This window comes from Elephas maximus, chromosome 3 (assembly GCF_024166365.1).
Source record: "Elephas maximus indicus isolate mEleMax1 chromosome 3, mEleMax1 primary haplotype, whole genome shotgun sequence".
In the NCBI taxonomy this organism is placed as follows: Eukaryota; Metazoa; Chordata; class Mammalia; order Proboscidea; family Elephantidae; genus Elephas; species Elephas maximus.
This window is the reverse complement of record NC_064821.1, coordinates 50,153,142-50,178,163: the sequence shown is the minus strand read 5'-3', so window position 1 is coordinate 50,178,163 and position 25,022 is coordinate 50,153,142. Positions and strand designations below refer to the sequence as shown.

At 41.7% G+C, this 25,022-nt stretch overlaps 1 protein-coding gene across 4 annotated transcripts in view; it reads right to left on the bottom strand.

Annotated features, from left to right (window-relative positions):
• Positions 1–25,022, bottom strand: part of KIF1B (kinesin family member 1B) — a 171,010-nt gene that overhangs the window by 21,671 nt on the left and 124,317 nt on the right. For all 4 annotated transcript variants that reach the window (XM_049877882.1, XM_049877884.1, XM_049877885.1 and 1 more), the window contains 6 exons: positions 23,269–23,387; positions 22,593–22,648; positions 20,436–20,544; positions 18,747–18,813; positions 17,866–17,950; positions 1,813–1,918 (listed from right to left, as the gene is read on the bottom strand). In XM_049877882.1, the coding sequence (XP_049733839.1) occupies positions 1,813–1,918; positions 17,866–17,950; positions 18,747–18,813; positions 20,436–20,544; positions 22,593–22,648; positions 23,269–23,387 (542 nt within the window). The remainder of the gene's footprint in view (positions 1–1,812; positions 1,919–17,865; positions 17,951–18,746; positions 18,814–20,435; positions 20,545–22,592; positions 22,649–23,268; positions 23,388–25,022) is intronic.

The following is a 25,022-nucleotide window of genomic DNA, read 5'->3' as shown; positions in this document are numbered from 1 at the left end:
TTACACTAACATAGGCAAAGGTAGCAAAATTAGCACGTCAACCAAACACCATCTTTGCCTGTGTGTTTTGCTAAGGACCCTAGGGAAACTTAAGATACATTTCTCATAGTTGCAAAGAAAATGCAGTGGTGAATGCCAGCAGAACATTGCTAGAAAATGTCTGGCAGAGAGGGAAGAGTTGGATGGAGTTACTGATGACCTCAGAGAAATGGCACTGTTCAAGATTCTCCCCAAGTATAGTTCAGGGAGGGTCAAAGCCCTCTTCTTTATCTCTGCCACTCCTCCCGCTTCCCATACACACATACCCTCTCACACTTCTTCCATCTCTCCCCATAGTCCCTGTCAGCTCTTCTTGCATGAAAAAAGCAAACAGAAGGCAAAATTGTGACACAAGGAAAGAAATTAATCCTGGTCCAAAACTTTCCTTTAATTGCTTCTGTCCATTGTCTTATTTTTCCTCTGCCTCTTCCCATTGTGAGCCAGTTTTTCAGGAGCAGACAGGAGCACAGGAAGATGCTGTTAGATGAAGGTAGTATTCTAAGCCCCCATGAGAATGCACAGCCGTTCCTGTTTCCCAGCCCGTATCATGTAAAGGAATTGAGTCTGCATGCACACCTAACTCAACTCCTTTTCTGGTCAAGGGCCCCAGTCTAACATGGGAAAGTAGAATGTTACTTTATGCATTGTCTCTCATCAACCTGATTATAAAAGGAAGTTTTAAGGCAAACTACTTTAAAATTAAAAATAAAATTAGTTATTTAGAGCAGCCAGTCTTAGAAGAGCTTAATCTATCATCTTTATGCATAAATGAAAATAAAAAGCCAATACTGAGGATAAGTGAGCCTATACTAGCAGCAGTAATGACTAAACACAAGAGGTTTCATTATACCTCGGAGGGCACGTTTCTAGGATACTCAAAAGTGTGTGATAGCCTTTCTCCACAGCAACCATGTCACAGGAAAACATTTAGTTTCAGTAATAACTTATTTGTACTTTTAAACCTTTGGGTAGCATTATGCTTAGTTTTCTTTATCTGCTTTCTCCTTACCACTGTGTTACAGCCAGGGCTTCAAACTGCTTTGAACCAATTCAGTCATGACCGATGGCTCGAAACCCAAACAGAACCAAATTGTTACAATTTGGGTGATCTGGGATGATAACTGGAATGGGAAAAATTAAGGGTCAAACCCCTGGAATGGGAGACTTGGAAGAGGCATACTGAGCACTTTTAGGAGCCTGATGCTTGAAACCAGATTGGTGGCAGGACTGTGGAAAGCGACATACATTCAAAGCAGTGTGATTGGCCATCCTCTTTGAGCGTGGCACCGCTGTTTTGACTCTGCTCAAAATCTGATAAGAAAGAGATTTGGTTGCTCTGCAACACGTATACTGCTCTTGTTTTCTAAGAGGGAGATTAAATTTCTAGCAAAGCTTCAACCTGTAATTTTTCCCATTCTGGTTATCATTTTGGGTCACCCAAACTGTAACAATTCGGGTCTGTTCTGTTGTCACTTCCTCGGCCATGGCTGAACTGGGAAGAACTGGTTTGAAGCCCTGTTCACAGCTACTCAAACTCTATATAGGACAAACATTTCCATCCAATAAGGGTAACTGGTCACAATTATAAACCTAGTCCAATCATTTATTTATTTCTGGAGAGCAGGGTGGGCAAGGGAGGAAATAGGGCATTCTGAAGTGAGAAGGGAATTAGTTTCTTCATCCAAACCAGGAGTCACTAGTGAATAGGGAATCTAATGGTATACCAGTCAACCACATGGCGGCTGACTCATCACACTGCTTAGGGGGCCTCACCTGCTAGAGTTGTGGGATGACTTCAGGGACTTGGCAGAGATAATATTTAGGGAGAGGATGGCATCAGCTGCAGCTTCATCCACCTCAGGCTTATTCCTAATCCGGCCTAAAAGAATGGATTAAAAAAAATCAGAATACAGGCAGGTTTAAAAACAAAACATAAATTTATAAAGCCAAAAAATAGACTTTTAAATCTGGGTGTAACCCCAAGTACTGGAAGGGTCATTTGGTTGACTACAGGGTCCCCCATTCTTCTCCATATGCTGTTCCCCCTTTACTTCTCATATTTAGTCAACTGTAAAACTCTATTGATTCTTTGTTCAAAGAGTTCCTCGTATTCATCCCAACTTTTATTTCCAATATCACTGCCCTGCTAACAAAAGCATCACGACCTCCAATTTGGAACATGGCAATCATCATTTAACTGCTCTTTCTGCTGTTCGCATCTCCCTCTTTCCAAACCATCCTGTGCTCACTTTTTTTTTTAATTTAAATGGTTTTTATTGTGCTTTAAGTGAAAGTTTACAAATCAAGTCAGTCTCTCACACATACACTTATATACACCTTACTACATACTCGCATTTACTCTCCCCCTAATGACTCAGCCTGCTCCCTCCTTCCAGTCTCTCCTTTCGTGACCAGTTTGCCAGTTTCTAACCCTCTCTACCCTCCCATCTCCCCTCCAGACAGGAGATGCCAACACAGTCTCAAGTGTCCACCTGATACAAGTAGCTCACTCCTCATCCGCATCTCTCTCCAACCCATTGTCCAGTCCCTTCCATGTCTGATGAGTTGTCTTCAGGAATGGTTCCTATCCTGGGCCAACAGAAGGTTTGGGGACCATGACAGCTGGGATTCTTCTAGTCTCAGTCAGGCCATTAAGTCTGGTCTTTTTATGAGAATTTGGGGTCTGCATCCCACTGATCTCCTGCTTCCTCAGGGGTTCTCTGTTGTGCTCCCTGTCAGGGCAGTCATCGGTTGTGGCCAGGCACCATCTAGTTCTTCTGGTCTCAGGATGATGTAAGTCTCTACTTCATGTGGCCCTTTCTGTCCCTTGGACTCATAATTATCTTGTGACCTTGGTGTTCTTCATTCTCCTTTGATCCAGGTGGGTTGAGACCAATTGATGCATCTTAGATGGCCACTTGTTAACATTTAAGACCCCAGACGCCACACTTCAAAGTGGGATGCAGAATGTTTTCTTAATAGAATTTATTTTGACAACTGACTTAGATGTCCCCTGAAGCCATAGTCCCCAAACCCCAACCCTTGCTCCGCTGACCTTCGAGGCATTCAGTTTATCCTGGAAACTTCTTTGCTTTTGGTCCAGTTGAGCTTACCTTCCCTGTATTGAGTATTGTCCTTCCCTTCACCTAAAGTGTTCTTATCTACTATCTAATCAGTAAATAGTCCTCTCCCACACTCCCTCCCTCCCCCCTTCTCATCACCACAAAAGAATGTGTTCTTCTCAGTTTATACTATTTCTCAAGTTCTTATAATAGTGGTCTTATACAATATTTGTCCTTTTGCAGCTGACTAATTTCACTCAGCATAATGCCTTCCAGGTTCCTCCATATTATGAAATGTTTCACAGATTCATCACTGTTCTTTATCGATGCGTAGTATTCCATTGTGTGAATATACCATCATTTATTTATCCATTCATCCGTTGATGGACACCTTGGTTGCTTCCAGCTTTTTGCTATTGTAAACAGTGCTGCAATAAACATGGGTGTGCATATATCTGTTTGTGTGAAGGCTCTTATTTCTCTAGGGTATATTCCGAGGAGTGGGATTTCTGGGTTGTATGGTAGTTCTATTTCTAACTTTTTAAGGAAACACCAGATAGATTTCCAAAGTGGTTGTACCGTTTTACATTCCCACCAGCAGCGTATAAGAGTTTTAACTAAACTTCTTAATCCACGGATTTCATTATACCACTTTCTTGCTCAAAATCCCTCAGCTCTGTTTTCAAATTAATACTAGGGGATGCAGCATTGCATAGAGGTTACGAGCACAGTCTCTACAGCTAAACTGCCTGGGTTCAAATCTCAGCTCCAACATTTACTAGCTGGAAGACCTTGGGCAAAATGCTCAATCTCTTTGAGCCTCAGTTTCTTCATATGTGAAGTGGGAATAACAATTCTTCTTTTATATGACTGCTAGGAAGATTAAATAATACTTTTAGAGCATTTAGAAAAGCACCTGGCACACAGCAAGCACCAAAGAAGTGTTTGTTAAGTAAGTAAATAAATCAAAGAGTTTTTTCAGAGAAGCCCTGGTAACTGCTGCCTTCACATCCTATGCTATCCTTTCTGTTCAGAAAGCATCTCTTCTGTTTCACGTATCAGTGTTCCATATGAAGGAACCCTAGTGGTGCAGTGGTTAAGCACTCTGCTGCAAACCGGAAGGATGGCAGTTCTAATCCGCCAGCGACTGTGTGGGACAAAGATGTGGCAGTCTGCTTCTGTAAAGATTATAGCCTTGGAAACCCCATGGCGACCGTTCTGTTCTGTCCTATAGGGTTGCTATGAGTTAGAACTGATTTGATGGCAGTGACTTTGGTGGCCTTTGGATCCATATGAATATTGACTTAAAAAAAAAAAAACTCAGAGCGGGGTAAGATGGCTAACTAGTCAGAAGCTTCTGCTGAACCCTCTTCCAACAAAGACCCAAAAAAACAAGTGAATCAATTACATACATGACAATCTACAAACCCTGAGCATCAACACAGAACTCAGGAATCGAGCTGTGTGACGGGAGCGAGAGACCATGCAGAAGCACCACCGAGTTCCCGAGCCCACGCTGCGCCTCAGCTCCGATTCCTTGGTGCTGTTCTTTGGCACGAATGCGCCAGGGCTGAAGGTAGCTTCCTGAGTCACGGCAGACTGACCGAAAGAAGGCAAGCTAAGTGGCGCACCCCTGATCCTGTGGCGTGTCTTCACTGGGGCTGCCCGTGGAGTTTAGGAAGTGGCTGCTTCAGTGAAAAAAGGCAAACGAAGTGCCGGCACCCCAGCCCCCTGGTGTGACAGCTCTGGGTCTGGCTGTGGGGTTTAGGACAAAGCTGCTTCACTGAAAGAAAGCAAGTGCAGGCCGCAGCCCTAACCTCCTGGGGCAACCTCAGCAGGGACCCAGCCAGCACACACAGGCTACATACACCTCGGGAATGAGAGAGCACTCTCGACACAAGGTAAGTGATTTTGTCTAATTTACCGCGTGGATCTAATAGCTCCTTCTTCCGAAAGCACTCTCTCCTGTCTATCTGATCCCTCCCCACTCTGCCCCAGCTGGCTTCATTAACATTTGAATTCCCTGGGCCTGAGACAGAAAGTGTTGCGTTCTCTCTGACCCATTCTCCTGGCCTGGGAGAAGGAACAAATTAACAAACAGGGGAAAAATACTTTCCCGACTCCCGTAAACTGGTAGCTCAGAGCAGAAGCGGCTCCAGTCCAGGCATAAATGATCCACAGACTTTGGCTTTCACCCTCACATGGAACCAGGTGGCTATTATAATGCAAAGGCAAATCTGTTAGAGGTCTTACTGTAGTTGTTTCAGCTGTGTGGTGGAGATGCAGGTTTTGGAGGTCTGATACTGCTCAACCTATTAAACAGAGCCCTCACCTACCCACAGCAGCGACCTGAGGGGTGAGGCTCCATCCACGCCACCTAGCCACCCATGAAAAGGGTCCGAGGATAGTGGTGCCTACCGGTCTTTACAGGTATAAGCATTGGGTGCCTAAGGTACAGCTGCAGAGCCCACCTGCCAGAGCGCTCTACAGAACAGAGATGCTCCTTCCTCACTGACACTTGGGGGAAGGCTGTCAGCACCCTGCCCTCCTCAGAGTGTGACCCCCTGCTGCTACCAGAAACCAGTGCATACAACCATCACCACTACTTCTCTAAGAGAGTGGGTGAGAGCCTACACCACACACTAGGTGGCTGACTATAAGGACACCTGAGCTAATTCTATTTAAGATTAGTGAATGGACTCATAGGCTCATATACCTGGTAACAGCTCTAGCCATCTGATAACAGGGCATTAGTGCTTCAAAGGCTCCAATAATCAAGTTAGCACACTCTAGTAGCCTATCTGGGTATACTGAAACAAAATAAAGCAATAAGATAGGACACAGTGAGCAAACATAAAATTATTACAATAACTTATAGATGGCTTGGAGACAGCAGTCAATATCAAATCACATAAAGAAGCAGACCATGACTGCTTCTACAAACTCCCAGAACAGAGAATCAAGGACTCTCCCAGATGAAGATTTATTCCTGGAATTGCCAGATGTAGAATACAAAAGACTAATATACAGAACGCTTCAAGACATCAGGAATGACATCAGAACGAAATCAGGCAATGTACAGAAAAAGCCAAGGAACACACAGATAAAGCAGTTGAAGATTAAAAAGATTATTCAAGAACATAACGAAAAATTTAATAAGCTGCAAGAATCCATAGAGAAACAACATTCAGAAAGTCAAAAGATTTTAACACTAAGATTACAGAATTAGACAACTCAATAGCAAGTAAGAGGGGCAGAACTGAGGAACTGGAATGCAGAATTGGGGGGGTGGAGGATAAGGTATTTGGCACCAATACATTTGAAGAAAAATCAGATAAAAGAACTAAAAAAAATGAAGAAACCCTAAGAATCATGTGGGACTCTATCAAGAAAAAAAACTTGCAAGTGACTGGAATACCAGAACAGGGAGGGATAACAGAAAATACAGAGAGAACTGTTGGCAGAAAACTTCCCTGACATCGTGAAAGATGAAAAGATATCTATCCCAGATGCTCACTGAACCCCATACAAGGTAGATCCCAAAAGAAAGTCACCAAGACATATTATCATCAAATTTGCCAAAATCAAAAATAAAGAGAAAATTCTAAGAGCAGCCAAGGATAAGCAAAAAGTCACCTACAAAGGAGAATCAATAAATTCGGACTACTTGGCAGAACATACAGGCAAGAAGGCAATGGGATGACATATATATACAGCACTGAAGGAGAAAAACTGCCAGCCAAGAATCATATATCCAATAAAACTGTCTCTCAAATATGAAGGTGAAATTAAGTCATTTACAGATAAACACAAGCTTAAGGAATTTGCAAAAGCCAAACCAAAACTACAAGAAACACTAAAGGGAATTCTCTGGTTAGAAAATCAATAATATCAGATATCAACACAACACTAGGACACAGAACAGGGCATCCTGATATCAACTCAGAGAGAGAACTCACAAAAATAAGATTAAAAAAAAATATATTCAAAACAGGGAATCACTGATATCATTATGTAAAAGATGACAGTAATCAATAAAGAGAGACTAAATAAAGTAGGCACAGATATTCTGTATGGATAGGAAATCAAGGCGATACAGGGAGATACAAGTTAGGTTTATACCTAGAAAAACGGGTAAATATTAAGGTAACCACAGAGACTAACAATCCCATACTTCACAATAAAAACCATGAAAGCATTCCCCTTGATATTGGGACCAGGCAAGGACGCCCTTTATCACCACTCTTACTCAACACTGTGCTGGAGGTCCTAGCCAGAGCAATTAGGCTAGATAAAGATATAAAGGGCATCCAGATTGGTAAGGAAGAAGTAAAAGTATCTCTATTTGCAGATGACATGATCTTATACACAGAAAACACTAAGGAATCCTCAAGAAAACTACTGAAACTAATAGAAGAGTTCAGCAGAGTATGAGACTACAAGATGAACATACAAAAGTCAGTTGGATCCCTCTACACCAACAAAAAGAACATCAATGAGGAAATCACCAAATCAATACCATTTACAGTAGACCCCAAGAAGATAAAATACTTAGGAATAAATCTTATCAGAGCTGTAAAAGACTTACACAAAGAAAACTACAGTACACTTCTGCAAGAAACCAAAAGAGACCTACATTAAGTGGAAAAACATACCTTGCTCACGGATAGGAAAACTTAACATTGTAAAAATGTCTACTCTACCAAAAGCAATCTATAGATTTAAAGCAATTCCGATCCAAATTCCAATGACATTCTTTAATGAGATGGAGAAACAAATCACCAACTTTACACAGAAGAGAAAGAGGCCCCAGATAAGTAAAGCATTACTGAAAAAGAACAAAGTGGGAGGCCTCACTCTACCTGATTTTAGAACCTATTACATAGCCACAGTAGTCAAAACAGCCTGGTACTGGTACAACAACAGATACATAGACCAATGGAACAAAACTGAGAATCCAGACATAAATCCAACCATATGAGCAGTTGATATTTGATAAAGGCACCAAATCAGTTAAATGGGGAAAAGACAGTCTTTTTAACAAATGGTGCTGGCATATCCATCTGTAAAAAAAATGAAACAAGACCCATACCTCACACCATGCACAAAAACTAACTCAAAATGGATCAAAGACCTAGATATAAAATCTAAAATGATAAAGATCATGGAAAAAAAAATACAGACAATGTTAGGAACCCTAATACATGGCATAAACAGTACAAAAAACTTTCCTAACAATGCAGAAGAAAAACTAGACAACTGGGAGCTCCTAAAAATCAAACACCTATGCTCATCCAAAGACTTCACCAAAAGAGTAAAAAGGTTACCTACAGACTGGGAAAAAATTCTTAGCCATGACCTTTCTGGTAAGCGCCTGATCTCTAAAATCTACATGATACTGCAAAAACTCAACTACAAAAAGACAAATAACCCAATTAAAAAATGGGCAGAAAATATGAACAGACACTTCACTAAAGAAGACATTCAGGTAGCTAACAGATACATGAGGAAATGCTCACAGTCATCAGCCATTAGAGAAATGCAAATCAAAACTACAATGAGATTCCATCTCACTCCAACAAGGCTGGCATTAATCCAAAAAACACAAACTAATAAATGTTGGAGAGGTTGTGGAGAGACTAGAACACTTATATACTGCTGGTGGGAATGTAAAAAGGTACAACCACTTTGGAAATCAATTTGGCACTTCCTTAAAAAGCTAGAAATAGAACTACCATAGAATCCAGCAATCTCACTCCTTGGAATAAGACCTTTTACACGAACAGATACAGGCACACCCGTGTTCACTGCAGCACTGTTTACAATAGCAAAAAGATGGAGGCAACCAAGGTGCCCATCAACGGATGAATGGATAAATAAATTACCTTAGATTCACTAAATGGAATACTACGCATCGATAAAGAACAGTGATGAACCTGTGAAACATTTCATAACATGGAGGAGCCTGGAAGGCATTATGCTGACTGAAATAAGTCAGCTGCAAAAGGACAAATATTGTATAAGACCACTATTATAAGAACTGGAGAAATAGTTTAAAAAAACAGAGACTCTTTTCCTCTCTGTGTAAGCTATTTCTCCAGGAGCAGAGGCGGGGGTTTGCAGACCATGGTTTCAGGGGACATCTAAATCAATTGGCATAATAAAATCTATTAAGAAAACATTCTGCATCACACTTTGAAGAGTGGCGTCTTGGGCCTTAAACGCTAGCAAGTGGCCATCTAAGATGCATCAATTGGTCTCAACCCACCTGGAGCAAAGGAGAATGAAAACACCAAGGATACAAGGTACTTATGAGCCCAAGAGGCAGAAAGGGCCACAGAAACCAGAGACTACATCAGCCTGAGACCAGAATAACTAGATGGTACACAGCTACAACCGATGAGTGCCCTGACAGGGAACACAACAGAGAACCCCTGAGGAAGCAGGAGAGCAGTGTAAAAAGACCTGACTTAATGGTCCGACTGAGACTAGAGGGACCCCGGTGGTCATGGCCCCCAGACCTTCTGTTAGCCCAAGACAGGAACCACTCCCAAAGCCAACTCTTCAGACAGGGATAGATTGGACAATGGGATAGAAAAAGACGCTGGTGAAGAGTAAGCTTCTTGGATGAAGTAGACACTTGAGACTATGTTGGCAACTCCTATCTGGAGGGGATATGAAAGGGCAGAGGGGGTCAGAAGCTGGCAGAATGGACACGAAAAGAGAGAGTGGAGGGAAGGAGTGGGGTGTCTCATTAAGGGGAGAGTAATCAGGAGTATATAGCAAGTGTATACAAATTTTCATATGACAGGCTGACTTGATTTGTAAAGCTTCACTTAAAACACAATAAAAATTAAAAGAAAACAACCATAAAGACTCAGCAAAAACAAATGCAACTACAATGAAAAAGAGGAACACACAATTTACAAAGAAAAACTTCTCAGCACAAAAAAGTAAGTGGAAAAATGAAACTGTCAACAACACACAAAAAAAGGCATCAAAACGACAGCACTAAACTCATACCTATCTATAATTACACTGAACGTAAAGGGACTAAATGCACTAATAAAGAGACAGAGAGTTACAGATGGGATAGAAAAAACATAATCCGGCTATATGCTGCCTACAAGAGACACACCTTAGACTTAGAGACACAAACTAAAACTCAAAGGAGGGAAAAAAAAGTATCAAGCAAACAATCAAAAATGAGCAGGAGTGGCAATATTAACTTCTGACAAAATAGACTTTAAAGTTAAATCCACCACAAAGGATAAGGAAGGACTCTATATAATGATCAAAGGGACAATTTACCGGGAAGATATAGCCATACTAAATATTTATGCACCCAATGACAGGGCTGCAAGATACATGGAACAAACTCTAACAGCACTGAAAAGTGAGACAGCTTCACAAGTATAGTAGGAGGCTTCAACATGCCACTTTCGGTGAAGGATAGGACATCCAGTAAGAAGCTCAATAAAGACACAGAAGATCTAAATGCCACAATCAACCAACTTGACCTCACAGACATATCCAGAACACTCCACCCAACAGCAGCCAAGTATACCTTCTTTTCTAGTGCACGTGGAACATTCTCTAGAATAGACCACATATTAGGTCATAAAGCAAGCCTTTGCAGAATACAAAACATTGAAATATTACAAAGCATTTTCTCTGACCATAATGCCATAAAAGTAGAAATCAATAACAGAAAAACCAGGGAAAAGAAATCAAATACCTGGAAACTGAACAATACCCTGCTCAAAAAAGACTGGGTTTTAGAAGACATTAAGGATGGAATAAAGAAATTGATAGAATCCAATGAGAATGAAAACACTTCCTATCAGAACCTTTGGGACACAGCGAAAACAGTGCTCAGAGGTCAATTTATATCAATAAATGCACATATACAAAAAGAAAGGACCAAAATCAAAGAATTATCCCTACAACTTGAATAAAAAAAACCCTGAAAACCACTACCCCAGAGAGAGTATATTGTCCCTTCCAGGGATTCTTAATCTGTTCCACAGATCCCTAAAGGGTCTGTGGATAGAATCCAGGGGGTCTGTGAACTTGGATGGGAAAGAAGAGTAATTACATCTTTATTTTCATGAACCTCTAACTGAAATTCGGCATTGCCTTCATTATGAAGGGAAGCAACAAACCACAGTTTTTGTTGTTGTTAGGTGCTATCGAGTCGGTTCCGACTCATAGCGACCCTATGCACAACAGAACGAAACATTGCCCGGTCCTGCACCATCCTTACAATTGTTATGCTTGAGCTCATTGTTGCAGCCACTGTGTCAATCCACCTCATTGAGGGTCTTCCTCTTTTCCGCTGACCCTGTACTCTGCCAAGCATGATGTCCTTCTCCAGGGACTGATCCCTCCTGACAATATGTCCAAAGTATGTAAGACGCAGTCTCGCCATATTTGCCTCTGAGGAGCATTCTGGCCCCGCTTCTTCCAAGACAGATTTGTTCATTCTTTTGCGCCCCCCTCCCCCCAAAAAAAACCAAACCCAGTGCCATCATGTCGATTCCGACTCATACAGGGTTCTTTTGGCAGTCCATGGTATATTCAATATTCTTTGCCAACACCACAATTCAAAGGCGTCAGCTCTTCTTCGGTCTTCCTTATTCATTGTCCAGCTTTCACATGCATATGATGTGATTGAAAATACCATGGCTTGGGTCAGGCACACCTTAGTCTTCAGGGTGACATCTTTGCTCTTCAACACTTTGAAGAGGTCCTTCGCAGCAGATTTGCCCAGTGCAATGCATCTTTTGATTTCTTGACTGCTGCTTCCATGGCTGTTGATTGTGGATCCAAGTAAAGTGGAATCCTTGACAACTTCAATCTTTTCTCCGTTTATCATGATGTTGCTCATTGGTCCAGTTGTGAGGATTTTGCTTTCTTTATGTTGAGGTGCAATCCATACTGAAGGCTGTGGTCTGTGACCTTCATTAGTAAGTGCTTCAAGTCCTCTTCACTTTCAGCAAGCAAGGTTGTGCCATCTGCGTAACACAGGTTGTTAACGAGTCTTCCTCCAATCCTGATACTCCGTTCTTCTTCATATAGTCCAGCTTCTCAGATTATCTGTTCAGCAAACAGATTAAATAGGTATGGTGAAAGAATACAACCCTGACGCACACCTTTCCTGACTTTAAACCACACAGTATCCCCTTGTTCTGTCCAAACTGCCTCTTGATCTATGTAAAGGTTCCTCATGAGCACAATTAAGTGTTCTGGAATTCCCATACTTCCCAATGTTATCCATAGTTTGTTATGATCCACACAGTCGAATGTCTTTTGCATAGTCAATAAAACACAGGTATACATCCTTCTGGTATTCTCTGCTTTCAGCCAGGATCCATCTGACATCAGCAATGATATCCCTGGTTCCACGTCCTCTTCTGAAACCGGCCTGAATTTTTGGCAGTTCCCTGTCAATATACTGCTGCAGCCGTTTTTGAATAATCTTCAGGAAAATTTTGCTTGTGTGTGATATTAATGATATTGTTCCATAATTTCCACATTCGGTTGGATCACCTTTCTTGGGAATAGGCATAAATAGGGATCTCTTCCAGTCAGTTGGCCAGGAAGCTGTCTTCCATATTTCTGGGCACAGACGAGTGAGCACCTCCAGCTCTGCGTCTGTTTTTTGAAACATCTCAATTGATATTCCATCAATTCTTGGAGCCTTGTTTTTCGCCAATGCCTTCAGAGCAGCTTGGACTTCTTCCTTCAGTACCGTCAGTTCCTGATCGTATTCCACCTCTTGAAATGGTTGAACATTAACTAATTCTTTTTGGTATAATGACTCTGTGTATTCCTTCCATCTGCTTTTTTTTTTTTTTTATTAACTTTTATTAAGCTTCAAGTGAATATTTACAAATCCAGTCTGTCACATGTAAGTTTACATACATCTCACTCCCTACTCCCACTTGCTCTCCCCCTCTTGAGTCAGCCCTTTCAGTCTCTCCTTTCGTGACAATTTTGCCAGCTTCCCTCCCTCTCTATCCTCCCACCCCCCCTCCAGACAAGAGTTGCCAACACAATCTCAAGTGTCCACCTGATATAATTAGCTCACTCTTCATCAGTGTCTCTCTCCCACCCGCTGACCAGTCCCTTTCATGTCCTTCCATCTTCTTTTGATGCTCCCTGCATCGTTTAATATTTTCCCCATGGAATCCTTCACTATTGCAACTCAGGGCTTGAATTTTTTCTTCAGTTCTTTCCGCTTGAGAAATGCCAAGTGTGTTCTTCCCTTTTGGTTTTCCATCTCCAGCTCTTTGCACGTGTCATTATAATACTTTACTTTGTCTTCTTAAGAAGCCCTTTGAAATTTTCTGTTCAGTTCTTTTACTTTATCAATTCTTCCTTTTGCTTTAGCTGCTCGATGCTCAATAGCAAGTTTAGAGTCTCCTCTGACATCCATCTTGGTCTTTTCTTTCTTTCCTGACTTTTCAGTGACCTCTTGCTTTCTTCATGGATGATGTCCTTGATGTCATTCCACAACTCGTCTGGTCTTCAGTCATTAGTGTTCAATGCGTCAAATCTGTTCTTGAGACGGTTTCTAAATTCAGGTGGAATATACTTTGGCTCTTGTGGACTTGCTCTGATTTTCTTCAGTTTCAGCTTGAACTTGCATGTGAGCAGTTGATGGTCTGTTCCACAGTCGGCCCCTGGCCTTGTTCTGACTGATGATATTGAGCTTTTCCATCATCTCTTTCCACAGATGTAGTCAATTTGATTTCTGTGTGTTCCATCTGGTGAGGTCCATGTGTATCATCGCCATTTATGTTGGTGAAAGAAGGTATTTGCAATGAAGTCATTGATCTTGCAAAATTCTATCATTCAATCTCTGGCATTGTTTCTATCACCAAGGCCATATTTTCCAGCTACTGATCCTTCTTCTTTCTTTCCAACTTTTGTATTCTAATCGCCAGTAATCAATGCATCTTGATTGCATGTTCAATCAATTTCAGATTGGAGCAGCTGATAAAGATCTTCTATTTCTTCATCTTTGGCCCTAGTGGTTGGTGCATTAAATTTGAATAATAGTCTTATTAACTGGTCTTCCTTGTAGGCGTATGGATATTATCCTATCACTGACAGCGTTGTACTTTAGGATAGATCTTGAAACATTCTTTTTGACAATGAATGCAACGCCATTCCTCTTCGAGTTGTCATTCCCAGCATAGTAAACTATATGATTGTCTGATTCAAAATGGCCAATACCAGTCCATTTCAGCTCACTAATGCCTAGGATATCGATGTTTATGCGTTCCATTTTTGACGATTTCCAATTTTCCTAGATTCATACTTCGTACATTCCAGGTTCTGATTATCAATGGATGTTTGCAGCTGTTTCTTCTCTTTTTGAGTCGTGCCACATCAGCAAATGAAGGTCCCGAAAGCTTTATTCCATCCACATCATTAAGGTCGACTCTGCTTTGAAGAGGCAGCTCTTCCCCAGTCACCTTCTGAGTGCTTTCCAACCTGGGGGGCTTATCTTCCAGCACTATATCAGACAATGTTCCGCTGCTATTCATAAGGTTTTCACTGGCTGATGCTTTTCAGAAGTAGACTGCCGGGTTCTTATTCCTAGTCTTAGTCTGGAAGCTCAGCTGAAATCTGTCCTCCATGGGTGACCCGGTGGCATAGCTTCCAGCATCACAGCAACACACAAGCCCCCACAGTACGACAAACTGACAGACACTTGATTCTGTCTCCAGTAGAAATCACAGGTATATTCATATAACATTAGTATAAAATATCTTTACATTCATCACCACTTTGAAATTACAGTAATTATACCCGCTGCTATATCTTGTTATTTATGACCCAATAAAGAAGTGCTTATATTACAAGTTTAATGTTTTAAAAGTTACATTTCAATATTATAATTTCCTTACTACTGTAGTACTAAATATTTTCTACATTGAAAAGCCTGATTCAGAGAAAGGGTATACAGGGTTCACCACTGTCGGTGGGGTCCATGGCACAAGACAGGTCAGGAATCCTGCCTTAGACTATCATTCTAAAACTTGTAACGTTTAGCCAACTGTTGCTCTCACTCTGCCTTGATTTCCCCACTCTGTCCAAGGGTTCTTAGCCATTTACATCTTAGACACAGTCCTGATTCTTTTGCTCAAAATGATTTCACATCTACAAAGCAACAAAACTAAACAAAACCAACAAAAACCCTCTAATTTCTCCTGAATCTATTAAAATCCTTTCCACAAAGCTAATCCAGTCCTTCCTGGTCACCTTCTTTGTTATTCTCTTAGCAGAACTCTTTTTCACTTGTCCTCATTTTGGTACTTGTGATAGTTAATTTTGTGTGTCAGCTTGGCTAGGCTATGATTCTCAGTGGTTTACTGGACTGGTTGCTGTTATGTCGTGTAGTGTAGTATAATGTAGCGCAGTGTGATGTAATATAGTGTAGTGTAGTGTATTGTGGCGTCAGCGTAGTGTAGTGTAGTGTAATGACTTTCCATGATGTGATCTGATGTGATCTACTAATCAGTTTAAAGGGGAGTTTCCTCAGGGTTGTGGTTTGCCTCCAGAATATAAGTGGATATTCTGGCAGAGCTCTCTCTCTCTCAACCCTGTACGCTTTCTCATTGCCTGACTTGTGGGTCTTGGGATGTAAACTTGCAGAAGTTGCTGGCTGGCTGCCTAACGTACAGATTTTGGACCTGCCAGTGCCACAATTGCAGGAGCCAATCCCTTGAAGTAAATTTCTCTCTCTCTCTCTATACGTATATCTCACTGGCTTTTTATTCTTCTAGAGAATCCAGATGATGGAAGGAATTCACAGAGTCACTATAATGAAAAGAAATGGTCGATGTTCAACCATTTCAGGAGGTACCATATAAGCAGGAACCAATGGTACTGAAGGAAGAAGTCCAAGCTGCTCTGAAGGCACTGGTGCAAAACCAGGCTCTAAGAACTGATGGAACACCAACTGAGATGTTTCAACAAACGGATGCAGCACTGGAAGTACTCACTTGTCCATGCCAAGAAATGTGGAAGACAGCCACCTGGCCAACCGACCAGAAGAGATCTATATTTATGCCTGTTCCCGAGAAAGGTGATCTCACTGAAAGTGGAAATTATTGAACAATATCATTAGTATCACACACAAGTAAAATTTTGCTGAAGATCATTCAAAAGCAGCTGCAGCAGTACGTTGACAGGGAACTGCCGGAAATTCAAGCTGGATTCACAGGAGGACACGGAACTAGGGATATCATTGCTGATGTTGGATGGATCCTGGCTGAAAGCAGAGAATACCAGAAGGATGTTTACCTGTGTTTTACTGACTATGCAAAGGCATTCGACTGTGTGGATCATAGCAAATTATGGATAAGGTTGCAAAGAATGGGAATTTCAGAACGCTTAATTGTGCTCCTGAGGAACCTGGATATAGATCAAGAGGCAGTCATTGAAACAGCCCAAGGGGATACTGTGTGGTTTAAAGTCAGAAAAGGCGTGCGTCAGGGTTGTATCCTTTCACCATACCTATTCAATCTGTATGCTGAGCAAATAATCCAAGAAGCTGGACTATATGAAGAACGGAGTATCAGGGTTGGAGGAAGACTCGTTAACAACCTGCGTTATGCAGATGACACAAACTTGCTTTGCTGAAAGTGAAGAGGACTTGAAGCACTTACTAATGAGGATCAAAGACCACAGCCTTCAGTATGGATTACGCCTCAAGATAAAGAAAATAAAAATCCTCACAACTGGACCAATGAGCAACATCATGATAAACGGAGAAAAGATTGAAGTTGTCAAGGATTCCACTTTGCTTGGATCCACAATCAACAGCCATGGAAGCAGCAGTCAAGAAATCAAAAGATGCATTGCACCGGGCAAATATGCTGCAAAAGACCTCTCTGAAGTGTTGAAAAGCAAAGATGTCACCTTGGAGACTAAGGTGCGCCTGACCCAAGCCATGGCATTTCAATCGCCTCCTATGCATGTGAAAGCTGGACGATGAATAAGGAAAACTGAAGAACTGACACCTTTGAATTGTGGTGGTGCTGAAAAATACTGACTATACCATGGACTGCCAAAAGAGCGAACAAATCTGTCTTGGAAGAAGTACAACCAGAATGCTCCTTAGAAGCAAGGATGGCGAGACTACATCTCACATACTTTGGACATGTTGTCAGGAGGGATCAGTCCGTGGAGGACCATCATGCTCGGTAAAACAGAGGGTCAGCAAAGAAGAGGAAGACCCTCGGTGAGATGGATTGACACAGTGGCTGCAACCATGGGCTTAAGCCTAACAATTACTGTGAGAATGGCGCAGGAGTGTTTCCTGCTGTTGTACACAGCATTGATATGAGTTTGAACTGACTCGATGGTACCTAACAACGACAAGAGAATCCAAACTAAGACAGTACTTAATCGTTCAGTGTAACATCATCAAATCGTTTTGCACATATAAGCTATCTCCCCAGCTACGTGGTAAATACACAATGGGGAGGGACTTCTTTTATGCCCTCTCACAACCTCTTACAGAGAGTCAGATCAACCTAGCTGAATAAAGCAGTGGTTGGTTGAATAACATAACTACAGTAGTGGGAGCTGAAAAAAAAAAAAAAAAAAGGCATTTTCAAACCCAAAGCCCCCATATTCTCCACAGTCCATGTTTTCCAGTGCAGTCTTCCACACACTTCCAGTGCCCCAAAGACAGAACAATGACATCTCTATGTTCCTACACAAGCCAACAGAAGGTACTCACCGACCACCAGCTCACGAACATCTTTCCAGTGGAGCTCACTCCCCTTCTCATGGATGATGGTCACTGTGATCCTTCGCTGGATGCCCTAGGTAATGGAGCAGGGTTGCAATTTAGTTGTGGCAATCTGTTACTTCCTCTCGTTTGTTGTGTTTGGAATTTTCTGGTGTGGAGATTGCGGAATGGGCAAGAAAGAAAAGTATGGAGAGAGATGGGAAATACTGTCCACATTGTTATTCTGAACAAAGGGAAATAAGGCAGGGACTGAGGAACAGCCAAGTTCTGAAGTGGCTTTGAGACCAGATGCCCAGGCTGTATGTTCCCGGGTATGGGGCCCCAACTCCCATGTCTACCTGGACCGTAAGCCTTTTTTAGGCACTGACTGAATCTACTTTGATATACCAGCGGGGGATCTACATTTCAGAGCCACAGTTTCAGCCCACTGAAATCTTCACCTTCTGTCCCCATTAAGAACTTCTGGCTGTGAAAGCACAGAACCTCTAAACATCATGACATAAAAACTGCACGAAACGGCGTAGACGCTGGACAAGTCACAGCCGCTGAATCCAACAAACGTTTTCCAAACAGCTCTTCTAGAACATTTATATACAATACATATGGGCATGGGCTGAGGAAGAAACATCAAAACACACACACACAAAAAAAGAAAAAAAAGACAGGCCAACAGGACAAGGCCCCTCCCACTCCCCCACCTCTGCAAGGAGAGGAGAAGCATGAAAGGACAGGATGCAGTCAGAGCAATGTCTAACAGTGACAAACCCGAGAGAGCAGGGAGAACTGAAAGAGAAACAGAAAGAGCACATTTCTTATTCTAAACTCTCTGGTGTTCCCTCCTAGGCCCTCTTTTGCTGCCTGATTAATACCTGGTGAAGCAAAAACGTCCCCTGGCAGGGCAGGCCTGCGGTATGGTCAACCACAGCTGGGATATACCTATAAAAGCAAAAATGCACGAGAAGTTATTAGACAGAATGATTATTGCTAACCAAGTTCTACTTCATTTACAAGGTCTTCCCTGGTTGCTATAGCCCCTGGTGGTCTTTTCTTTTCTAAAATCTGATTCTGTGTCTTTTTTCTTTTCCCACCCATTTTTGCATTTAATCAAATGATGATTTGCATCAATTAAACCTTTTCACGTATCTATGACTCAACATCCTTATGAGACTGAAGTGATCGAAGACAGTAACATCTTTTGGCTTCATCCCAGCTGCTTGCATCATAGGTATTCAATAAATAATGTATAAATACAAGGACAACGGACAGGAGATAGAAAAGAGAGATAATTTCGGATTCTAGACACTTTTTAAAAATCCAGAAAGCAATTACCTCAGTAGCAACTATTACTGTAACGATTTCTCACTCATAACGCGAGTTGTAATCACATTATAGGTTTGTCTCTGGAAAGCCCAATTCCTCAATGCGATGTCAGTACTGACAACTAGTTACAGGACAGATACAGCCATACCTAACACAGTGTCCTACAAATAGTGAGAACCCAATAAATGTATCCTGGTGAGGAACATTACAATAACATTTATCCCTTCATCATCCTTTACATTAACTCATTCATATAGCCCCTCTGTTTCAGGAATAGGATCCCTCTTTTTTTTTTTTTTCCCAAAGATATTTTAGAGACAACTAAAAACCATAATTAGATTCACCACTTACCCTAAAACAGCTTATATAAAATAAGCTGATGTTGATCATTTTGATCTAGGAAAGTGGTTCTCAACCAGGGGCGATTTTGCTCTCTAGGGGACATCTGGCATTATTTGCAGACATTCTTCGTTGTCGCCACTAGGGGGAGGTGCTACCAGCATCTCATGGATGGAGACCAGGGACGCTGCTAAACATCTTACAGTGTACAAAAAAAAAAAGTGTACAAGATAACAAAAAAAAAAACCCCAAACCCAGTGCCGCTGAGTCGATTCGAATGCATAGCGACCCTATAGGACAGAGTAGAACTTCCTCATAGTTTCCAAGGAGCGCCTGGTGGATTCGAACTGCTGACCCTTTGGTTAGCAGTCATAGCACTTAGCCACTACGCCACCAGGGTTTGTGTACAAGATAGTCCTCCACAAATAAAAAAAAGTCCCCCACAAATAGTCCCCCACAAAATAGTGCCGAGGCTGGGAAGCCCTGACCTAGGGAAACACCCTGTCTCCCCTGGCCCCTCGCTGAGATTATTAATATAAATCTTGATCATATTATGTGAAATATGCTCCTGCCTCCATTTTTAACAGCTTTGCTGCTGATAAAACCCACTGTGTATATTGTCTTCCCTACATTAACAGTGTATGTCTCCATGATTACTGCTAAGTTCCACTGCTGTGATGTTGCTGCTGCTTCTAACAAGGCTAATTATTAGACTGGATACTCAGTTGTCTAACAAAGATTTGTTTCAAAGGACAATATCAAGACCACCAAAATTCAATTCAAAACTGGAATTTGACAGTGACAGTGACTCAAGAACCTGAATACAAGGAAGCTCAAAATCCCATTTCCTAATTTTGAAACACTTTGCCTTACTTAAAAATTTAGGGAGTCGGACTTACTCTCCTGTAGGCTCCAGTTCACTGATCTCAAACCAAACCAGAAGGTCATATTTGCTCATGCTCTGGCCAAGGCTGGTTTTGCTCATGGTGTTTAACTTGGTGGCTGGAACTTCAAAAAAATTTTTTAGAAAATGTCAAAATCTGGTTCAACAGTACTCAGCAAAAGCATGTCAGTCTTCAAGCGCACACATGGGAAAGGCGGCAAGAGTCAAGAGATAAATTTAAATGCAGAGAACTCAGAGAAACTTCAACATCAACTACGTCAACTACGTTAGTACCTCTAAATTCAAAGAACATGGAAAATGGAGAGTCAACAGCTTCCTCCCCCTCAACAAACTGTCTCCAAAGATGAGAAGACAGGTTTAGTGGAGAATAAACGTGCTCACAAAACCATTAAAAACCTTCCCACTCTAGAATCTCACATTTTGTGGCATGCAGATAATGAGAAATGATGATGATGCTTGGAAAGCACTGGGGTAGTGCCTCCTGCTTCACAGGGGCTCAATGACAGCTCGTGTGGCAGAGCACAGACCATCCTCCAACCTGCCTACACATGGCAATCACCTGGGGATCTTAAAGGTTGCAAAGCCTGGGCCACACCAAACGGACTAAATCACAATCGCTGGGGTGGGACTTGGGTACAAGTGATTGGTGATGCTCCCCAGGTGATTCCAGTGTGCAGCCAAGTTTGGGAACCACTGGTCGAATCTGTTTGTAAACACAGGATTCTATAAGTGATCTTTAGCTACACATTTTCTTCAAATTCCATATTCTTAACTGTAGCGATGAAATAAATTAGCCAAAACTCTGGTATTTCCAAGAATTTCAGATTCCTGAAAGACTATATGAGAATCCTAAAGCCTTGCAATACAAACAGGGTTTTCTGCCCAGAATCTGTGAGCACTGGAGTGAGCGTCCAATGACTTGGGATGTAATTATTGCTCAACCATTCACTGGCCATGTGTATCTTAAGATAAGTTGCTAAACCTCTGTGAGTCTATCTCCTCATCTATAAAATATGGATGATAGTATTTAGGCTTCTATTTCAAAAAGGTATTGCAAAGATACACATACACAATACGTATAATGGGGTTTATGAATCATATGGTAATGTTCAAGTGTGTAGCCTATCACTACCGTTCACCCCAGGTGGATTCCACATCAGTTGGTGATGCTAATCAAGGAGAAAATTGGGTTGCTGATTCTGGCAATCATCTAAGAGCCAAAACGCAAACCCAAGAAGTATCAGAAAAAAATCTATTAGTAAAAATCTCTAAAATTACAAATACTATCACAAAGAATCCAAAAGAATAATGCCCCCGCCCCCTAGGTGATGTGAAAAGATGCACAAGTAGAGAAGGTGCTTCCTAAGATCTCTCTGAAGGAAATGTGATATGATCTTGGTGTGCTGAACTCCAGGAGGTCTCACACCCCGAGAGCCAGGCTTTAGGACAAGCACCTGAGGATGTCTACATCTAAGGCAGAGCTGATTTAGCTACTAACCATCTCGTCTGGGTACCCTCTCGCTCTGGCAGCTGGGAATTGGCAGAAAGAGAAAAGGCGGCAACGGGTCAGCCCCATCCCGGAAGGTGGCAACAGCGGAGGATGCAAGCTTGTTGGCGTGCTCAGAAAACGTGTCCAGCACATGCACATTCACATAGCCAGACATGAGAAACCGAATCAGCTCAATCTTTCTCTCATGGTCTGAAGACAGGATGGCGAATAGGAGTAAAAAGGATGGAGGATGAGCACAAGGTGGGTGGGAATTAGGCACGTGGGCAATGAGGAAAAAGGATGAAAATAAACAGAAAGAAAAATCAACACAAGATAACTGAACATGCAGAGTAAATATTAAATGCAAAGAAATGCTCAGTCTCCCGAGTTACGGGGGAGTTACAGAAAGATTCAAGTACAGGGAGATACCAAAATCTGCCACAGGTTAAAGAAGCAAATAAAGACCAGAGGGTTGGCAGCGATAGGACCGTATCATTTCTTCTAAGCCTAAATCAGGTACCAAGAATTCTAGTCAGAGCTGCTAAGAATATGCAGAAGAGGAGCAGGAATTTGAACCTGACTTTCACCTGCAAAGTTATTCAGAATAAGAGATACAGTCACACAGAGAACATGATGCAGACAATTAGTACAGCTCCTGCTCACCTGGTTTGGAGAGTGGCATGGGTGGAGGGAAGAACCTTCGAGATGGCTGAGGTGGACTGCAAAGAAAGGAAGACAGAGACGGAAACGATAGCCTGGTGTTGACATTAATGGCATATTAACGTCCCTTTAGAAACAAATCTTTTGCATGTTCAACTGTGGCATAATTTCAGGTACTGGACATAATCCCACATAACCCCCCTTAGCCTTAAAAGGCTAGGACATTTTAATCTAAATCTTCTTCTAAATCTTAGCTAACTAATAGAAAATTTTTCTGTGAACACTGACACTCTGCCATCATCACAGTCCCAGCCACTGACCTCCTCACTGATTTGGATGACGCTACTTAGAGCTTACGCTTCATCAGGTTCTGAGTCATTAGGAACAAGTGCACACAATTTTCATGAAAGCTCCCTATTATCTCAACTTTCTACCTGATTCAAAGTCTCCTACAAAAAGATGGTATTCAAGGTCACCTGGGCAAAAGTCAATTTGCTCTACCTAAAATCGGTGATTAGGTAGCTAGAAAAAAGGTGGTGAAGTTTCTAAAGATGAAACATAATGTATAAAATTATTAGTTATCTTAATCCCTCAAAAGAGTTCTTCCTTTCCAGAAAATGAAGAACTAAAAAAACAAAAACATCACAACAACAGAAATCTTTGCTCATTTGGTCCAAACCTGTTAAGCTCCTGTCCCTGCAGGTGAAGGGGATGCTGCTGATAATGCCCAAAGACCTCAAAGACGATGGGCTTGCTTTTGATGTACTCAACAAACGATTCTGTGACCTCCACTGCAATCTATTAAGGAATAAAGCCAAGCAAGATTAGGGGAAACATTTATTATAAGGAAATACATATTCTGTTGCATTCGGAAACTTTGGCACTTTTGAGTGCCCAGTATGTGCTCAGTGTTTACTACACAGGCCTCCCACGCCAAAAGTTGGGGGCTCCTCTCTGGTTTTCACCCTAAAGGAACTTTACCAAGTTTCAACATTCAAAACCCTCTACAACCTTCCCCGATGACCTCAGGTCACACACTAACTGGGCTCAACTGCATGCACCTCTGCCCCTTCCACCAGCTCTTGTCTGGGTGCGCACCTGCTCTCTCTCTGGTGTGCCTGAGGACTGGCCCGGGCCGCAGCCTGCCTGGAGGGCCCTTCCCCAACCGCTACACATCCAAGTCATTACTATACTTCAAGGCCCAGCTCAAATAGCTACAAGTAGGAAGAAAAGCACCTATTACCTGTGGACAATGTGCCAGGTACACTGCCAAGTCCGACTACATCCTTTAAGAAGTTTCCCCCCATCCTTTCTCCAACCAACCATCCCTCCCCAATAAAAAAGTAAAGTATCTTTCCATTAAAGGCATAACTTTCCCTTCTCTCTATTCTCGCTCCATTTTATCAATACCTTTCTAATGCCTTTAAATCCGGTATTTATGTATGCATTTTGTTTCCCCTCTCAGAATTCTAAGCTCCTCAGGGCATAACTACCTGTGATTCAGCTGTGCGTTCCCTTGTCAATCAATATTTATGAGATATACAGTCCCTGTCAATCAATATTTATGAGATATACAGTCCTTGTCAATCAATATTTATCAGATATACACATGCACATATTTATAAACATAAATAAGAAAATACTGCATTTTGTGTCTGCTTGTCCCATTGTTGGAGTTGTCCTTTTCTCTCTTTATAGACTGGATATGGTTGACAAGAAAATGAAAGATAGGTTCATGTAGTGGAGAAGATCCTGGACACTAGAGATTTCACTGGGTTCAAATCCCATCTCTGTCACTCCTTAGCTTTGTAACCTTGGTGAGTTACTTTAGACTGCCTGGTGCCTAAGTTATCTCAGCTGTAAAATGGGGATTATTATAGTAGATGATGTAATAGTGAGGATTAAATGAGTTAAGACACAGCAAAAGCACACAGAACAGTGACTGGGAAAGTAATCTTTGAGTGAACGCTAGCTATTGTGATGATGATGACTTTTGAATAGTCTTGGAGTGAAATTCCCAGTGAGAGATGGGAGTTCTGTTTTCTTACTCCATGTATGAGAGAATTGAAAAGGGTATTAACAGATTATAGTACAAGCTGCAAGGAAAACAGAATTCTGAATTTTAATTTAACTACAAAAAGTATTTTCTACGTTTTTCCTACATTATTTGCAGTTGAACAATGTTAGTATTTTAGGGTTTAAAGGGCAACATGTTAACTTTAACAAAACTCTTATATTAAACATGCTAATTTTTCTAGGGTGGGAACATTAAAAACAACTCACTACATTCAAACTGATGGAAGATTCTACAGGCTGACCAACCCCACACTACTCACTGGGCCCATTGTAGTTCAGATAAAGGCAGCCGGCTGCTGTCCACTGGGGATTACCTCACTGCTCTGGCCACGCCCTCTATTGTCTATTCTCTCCACT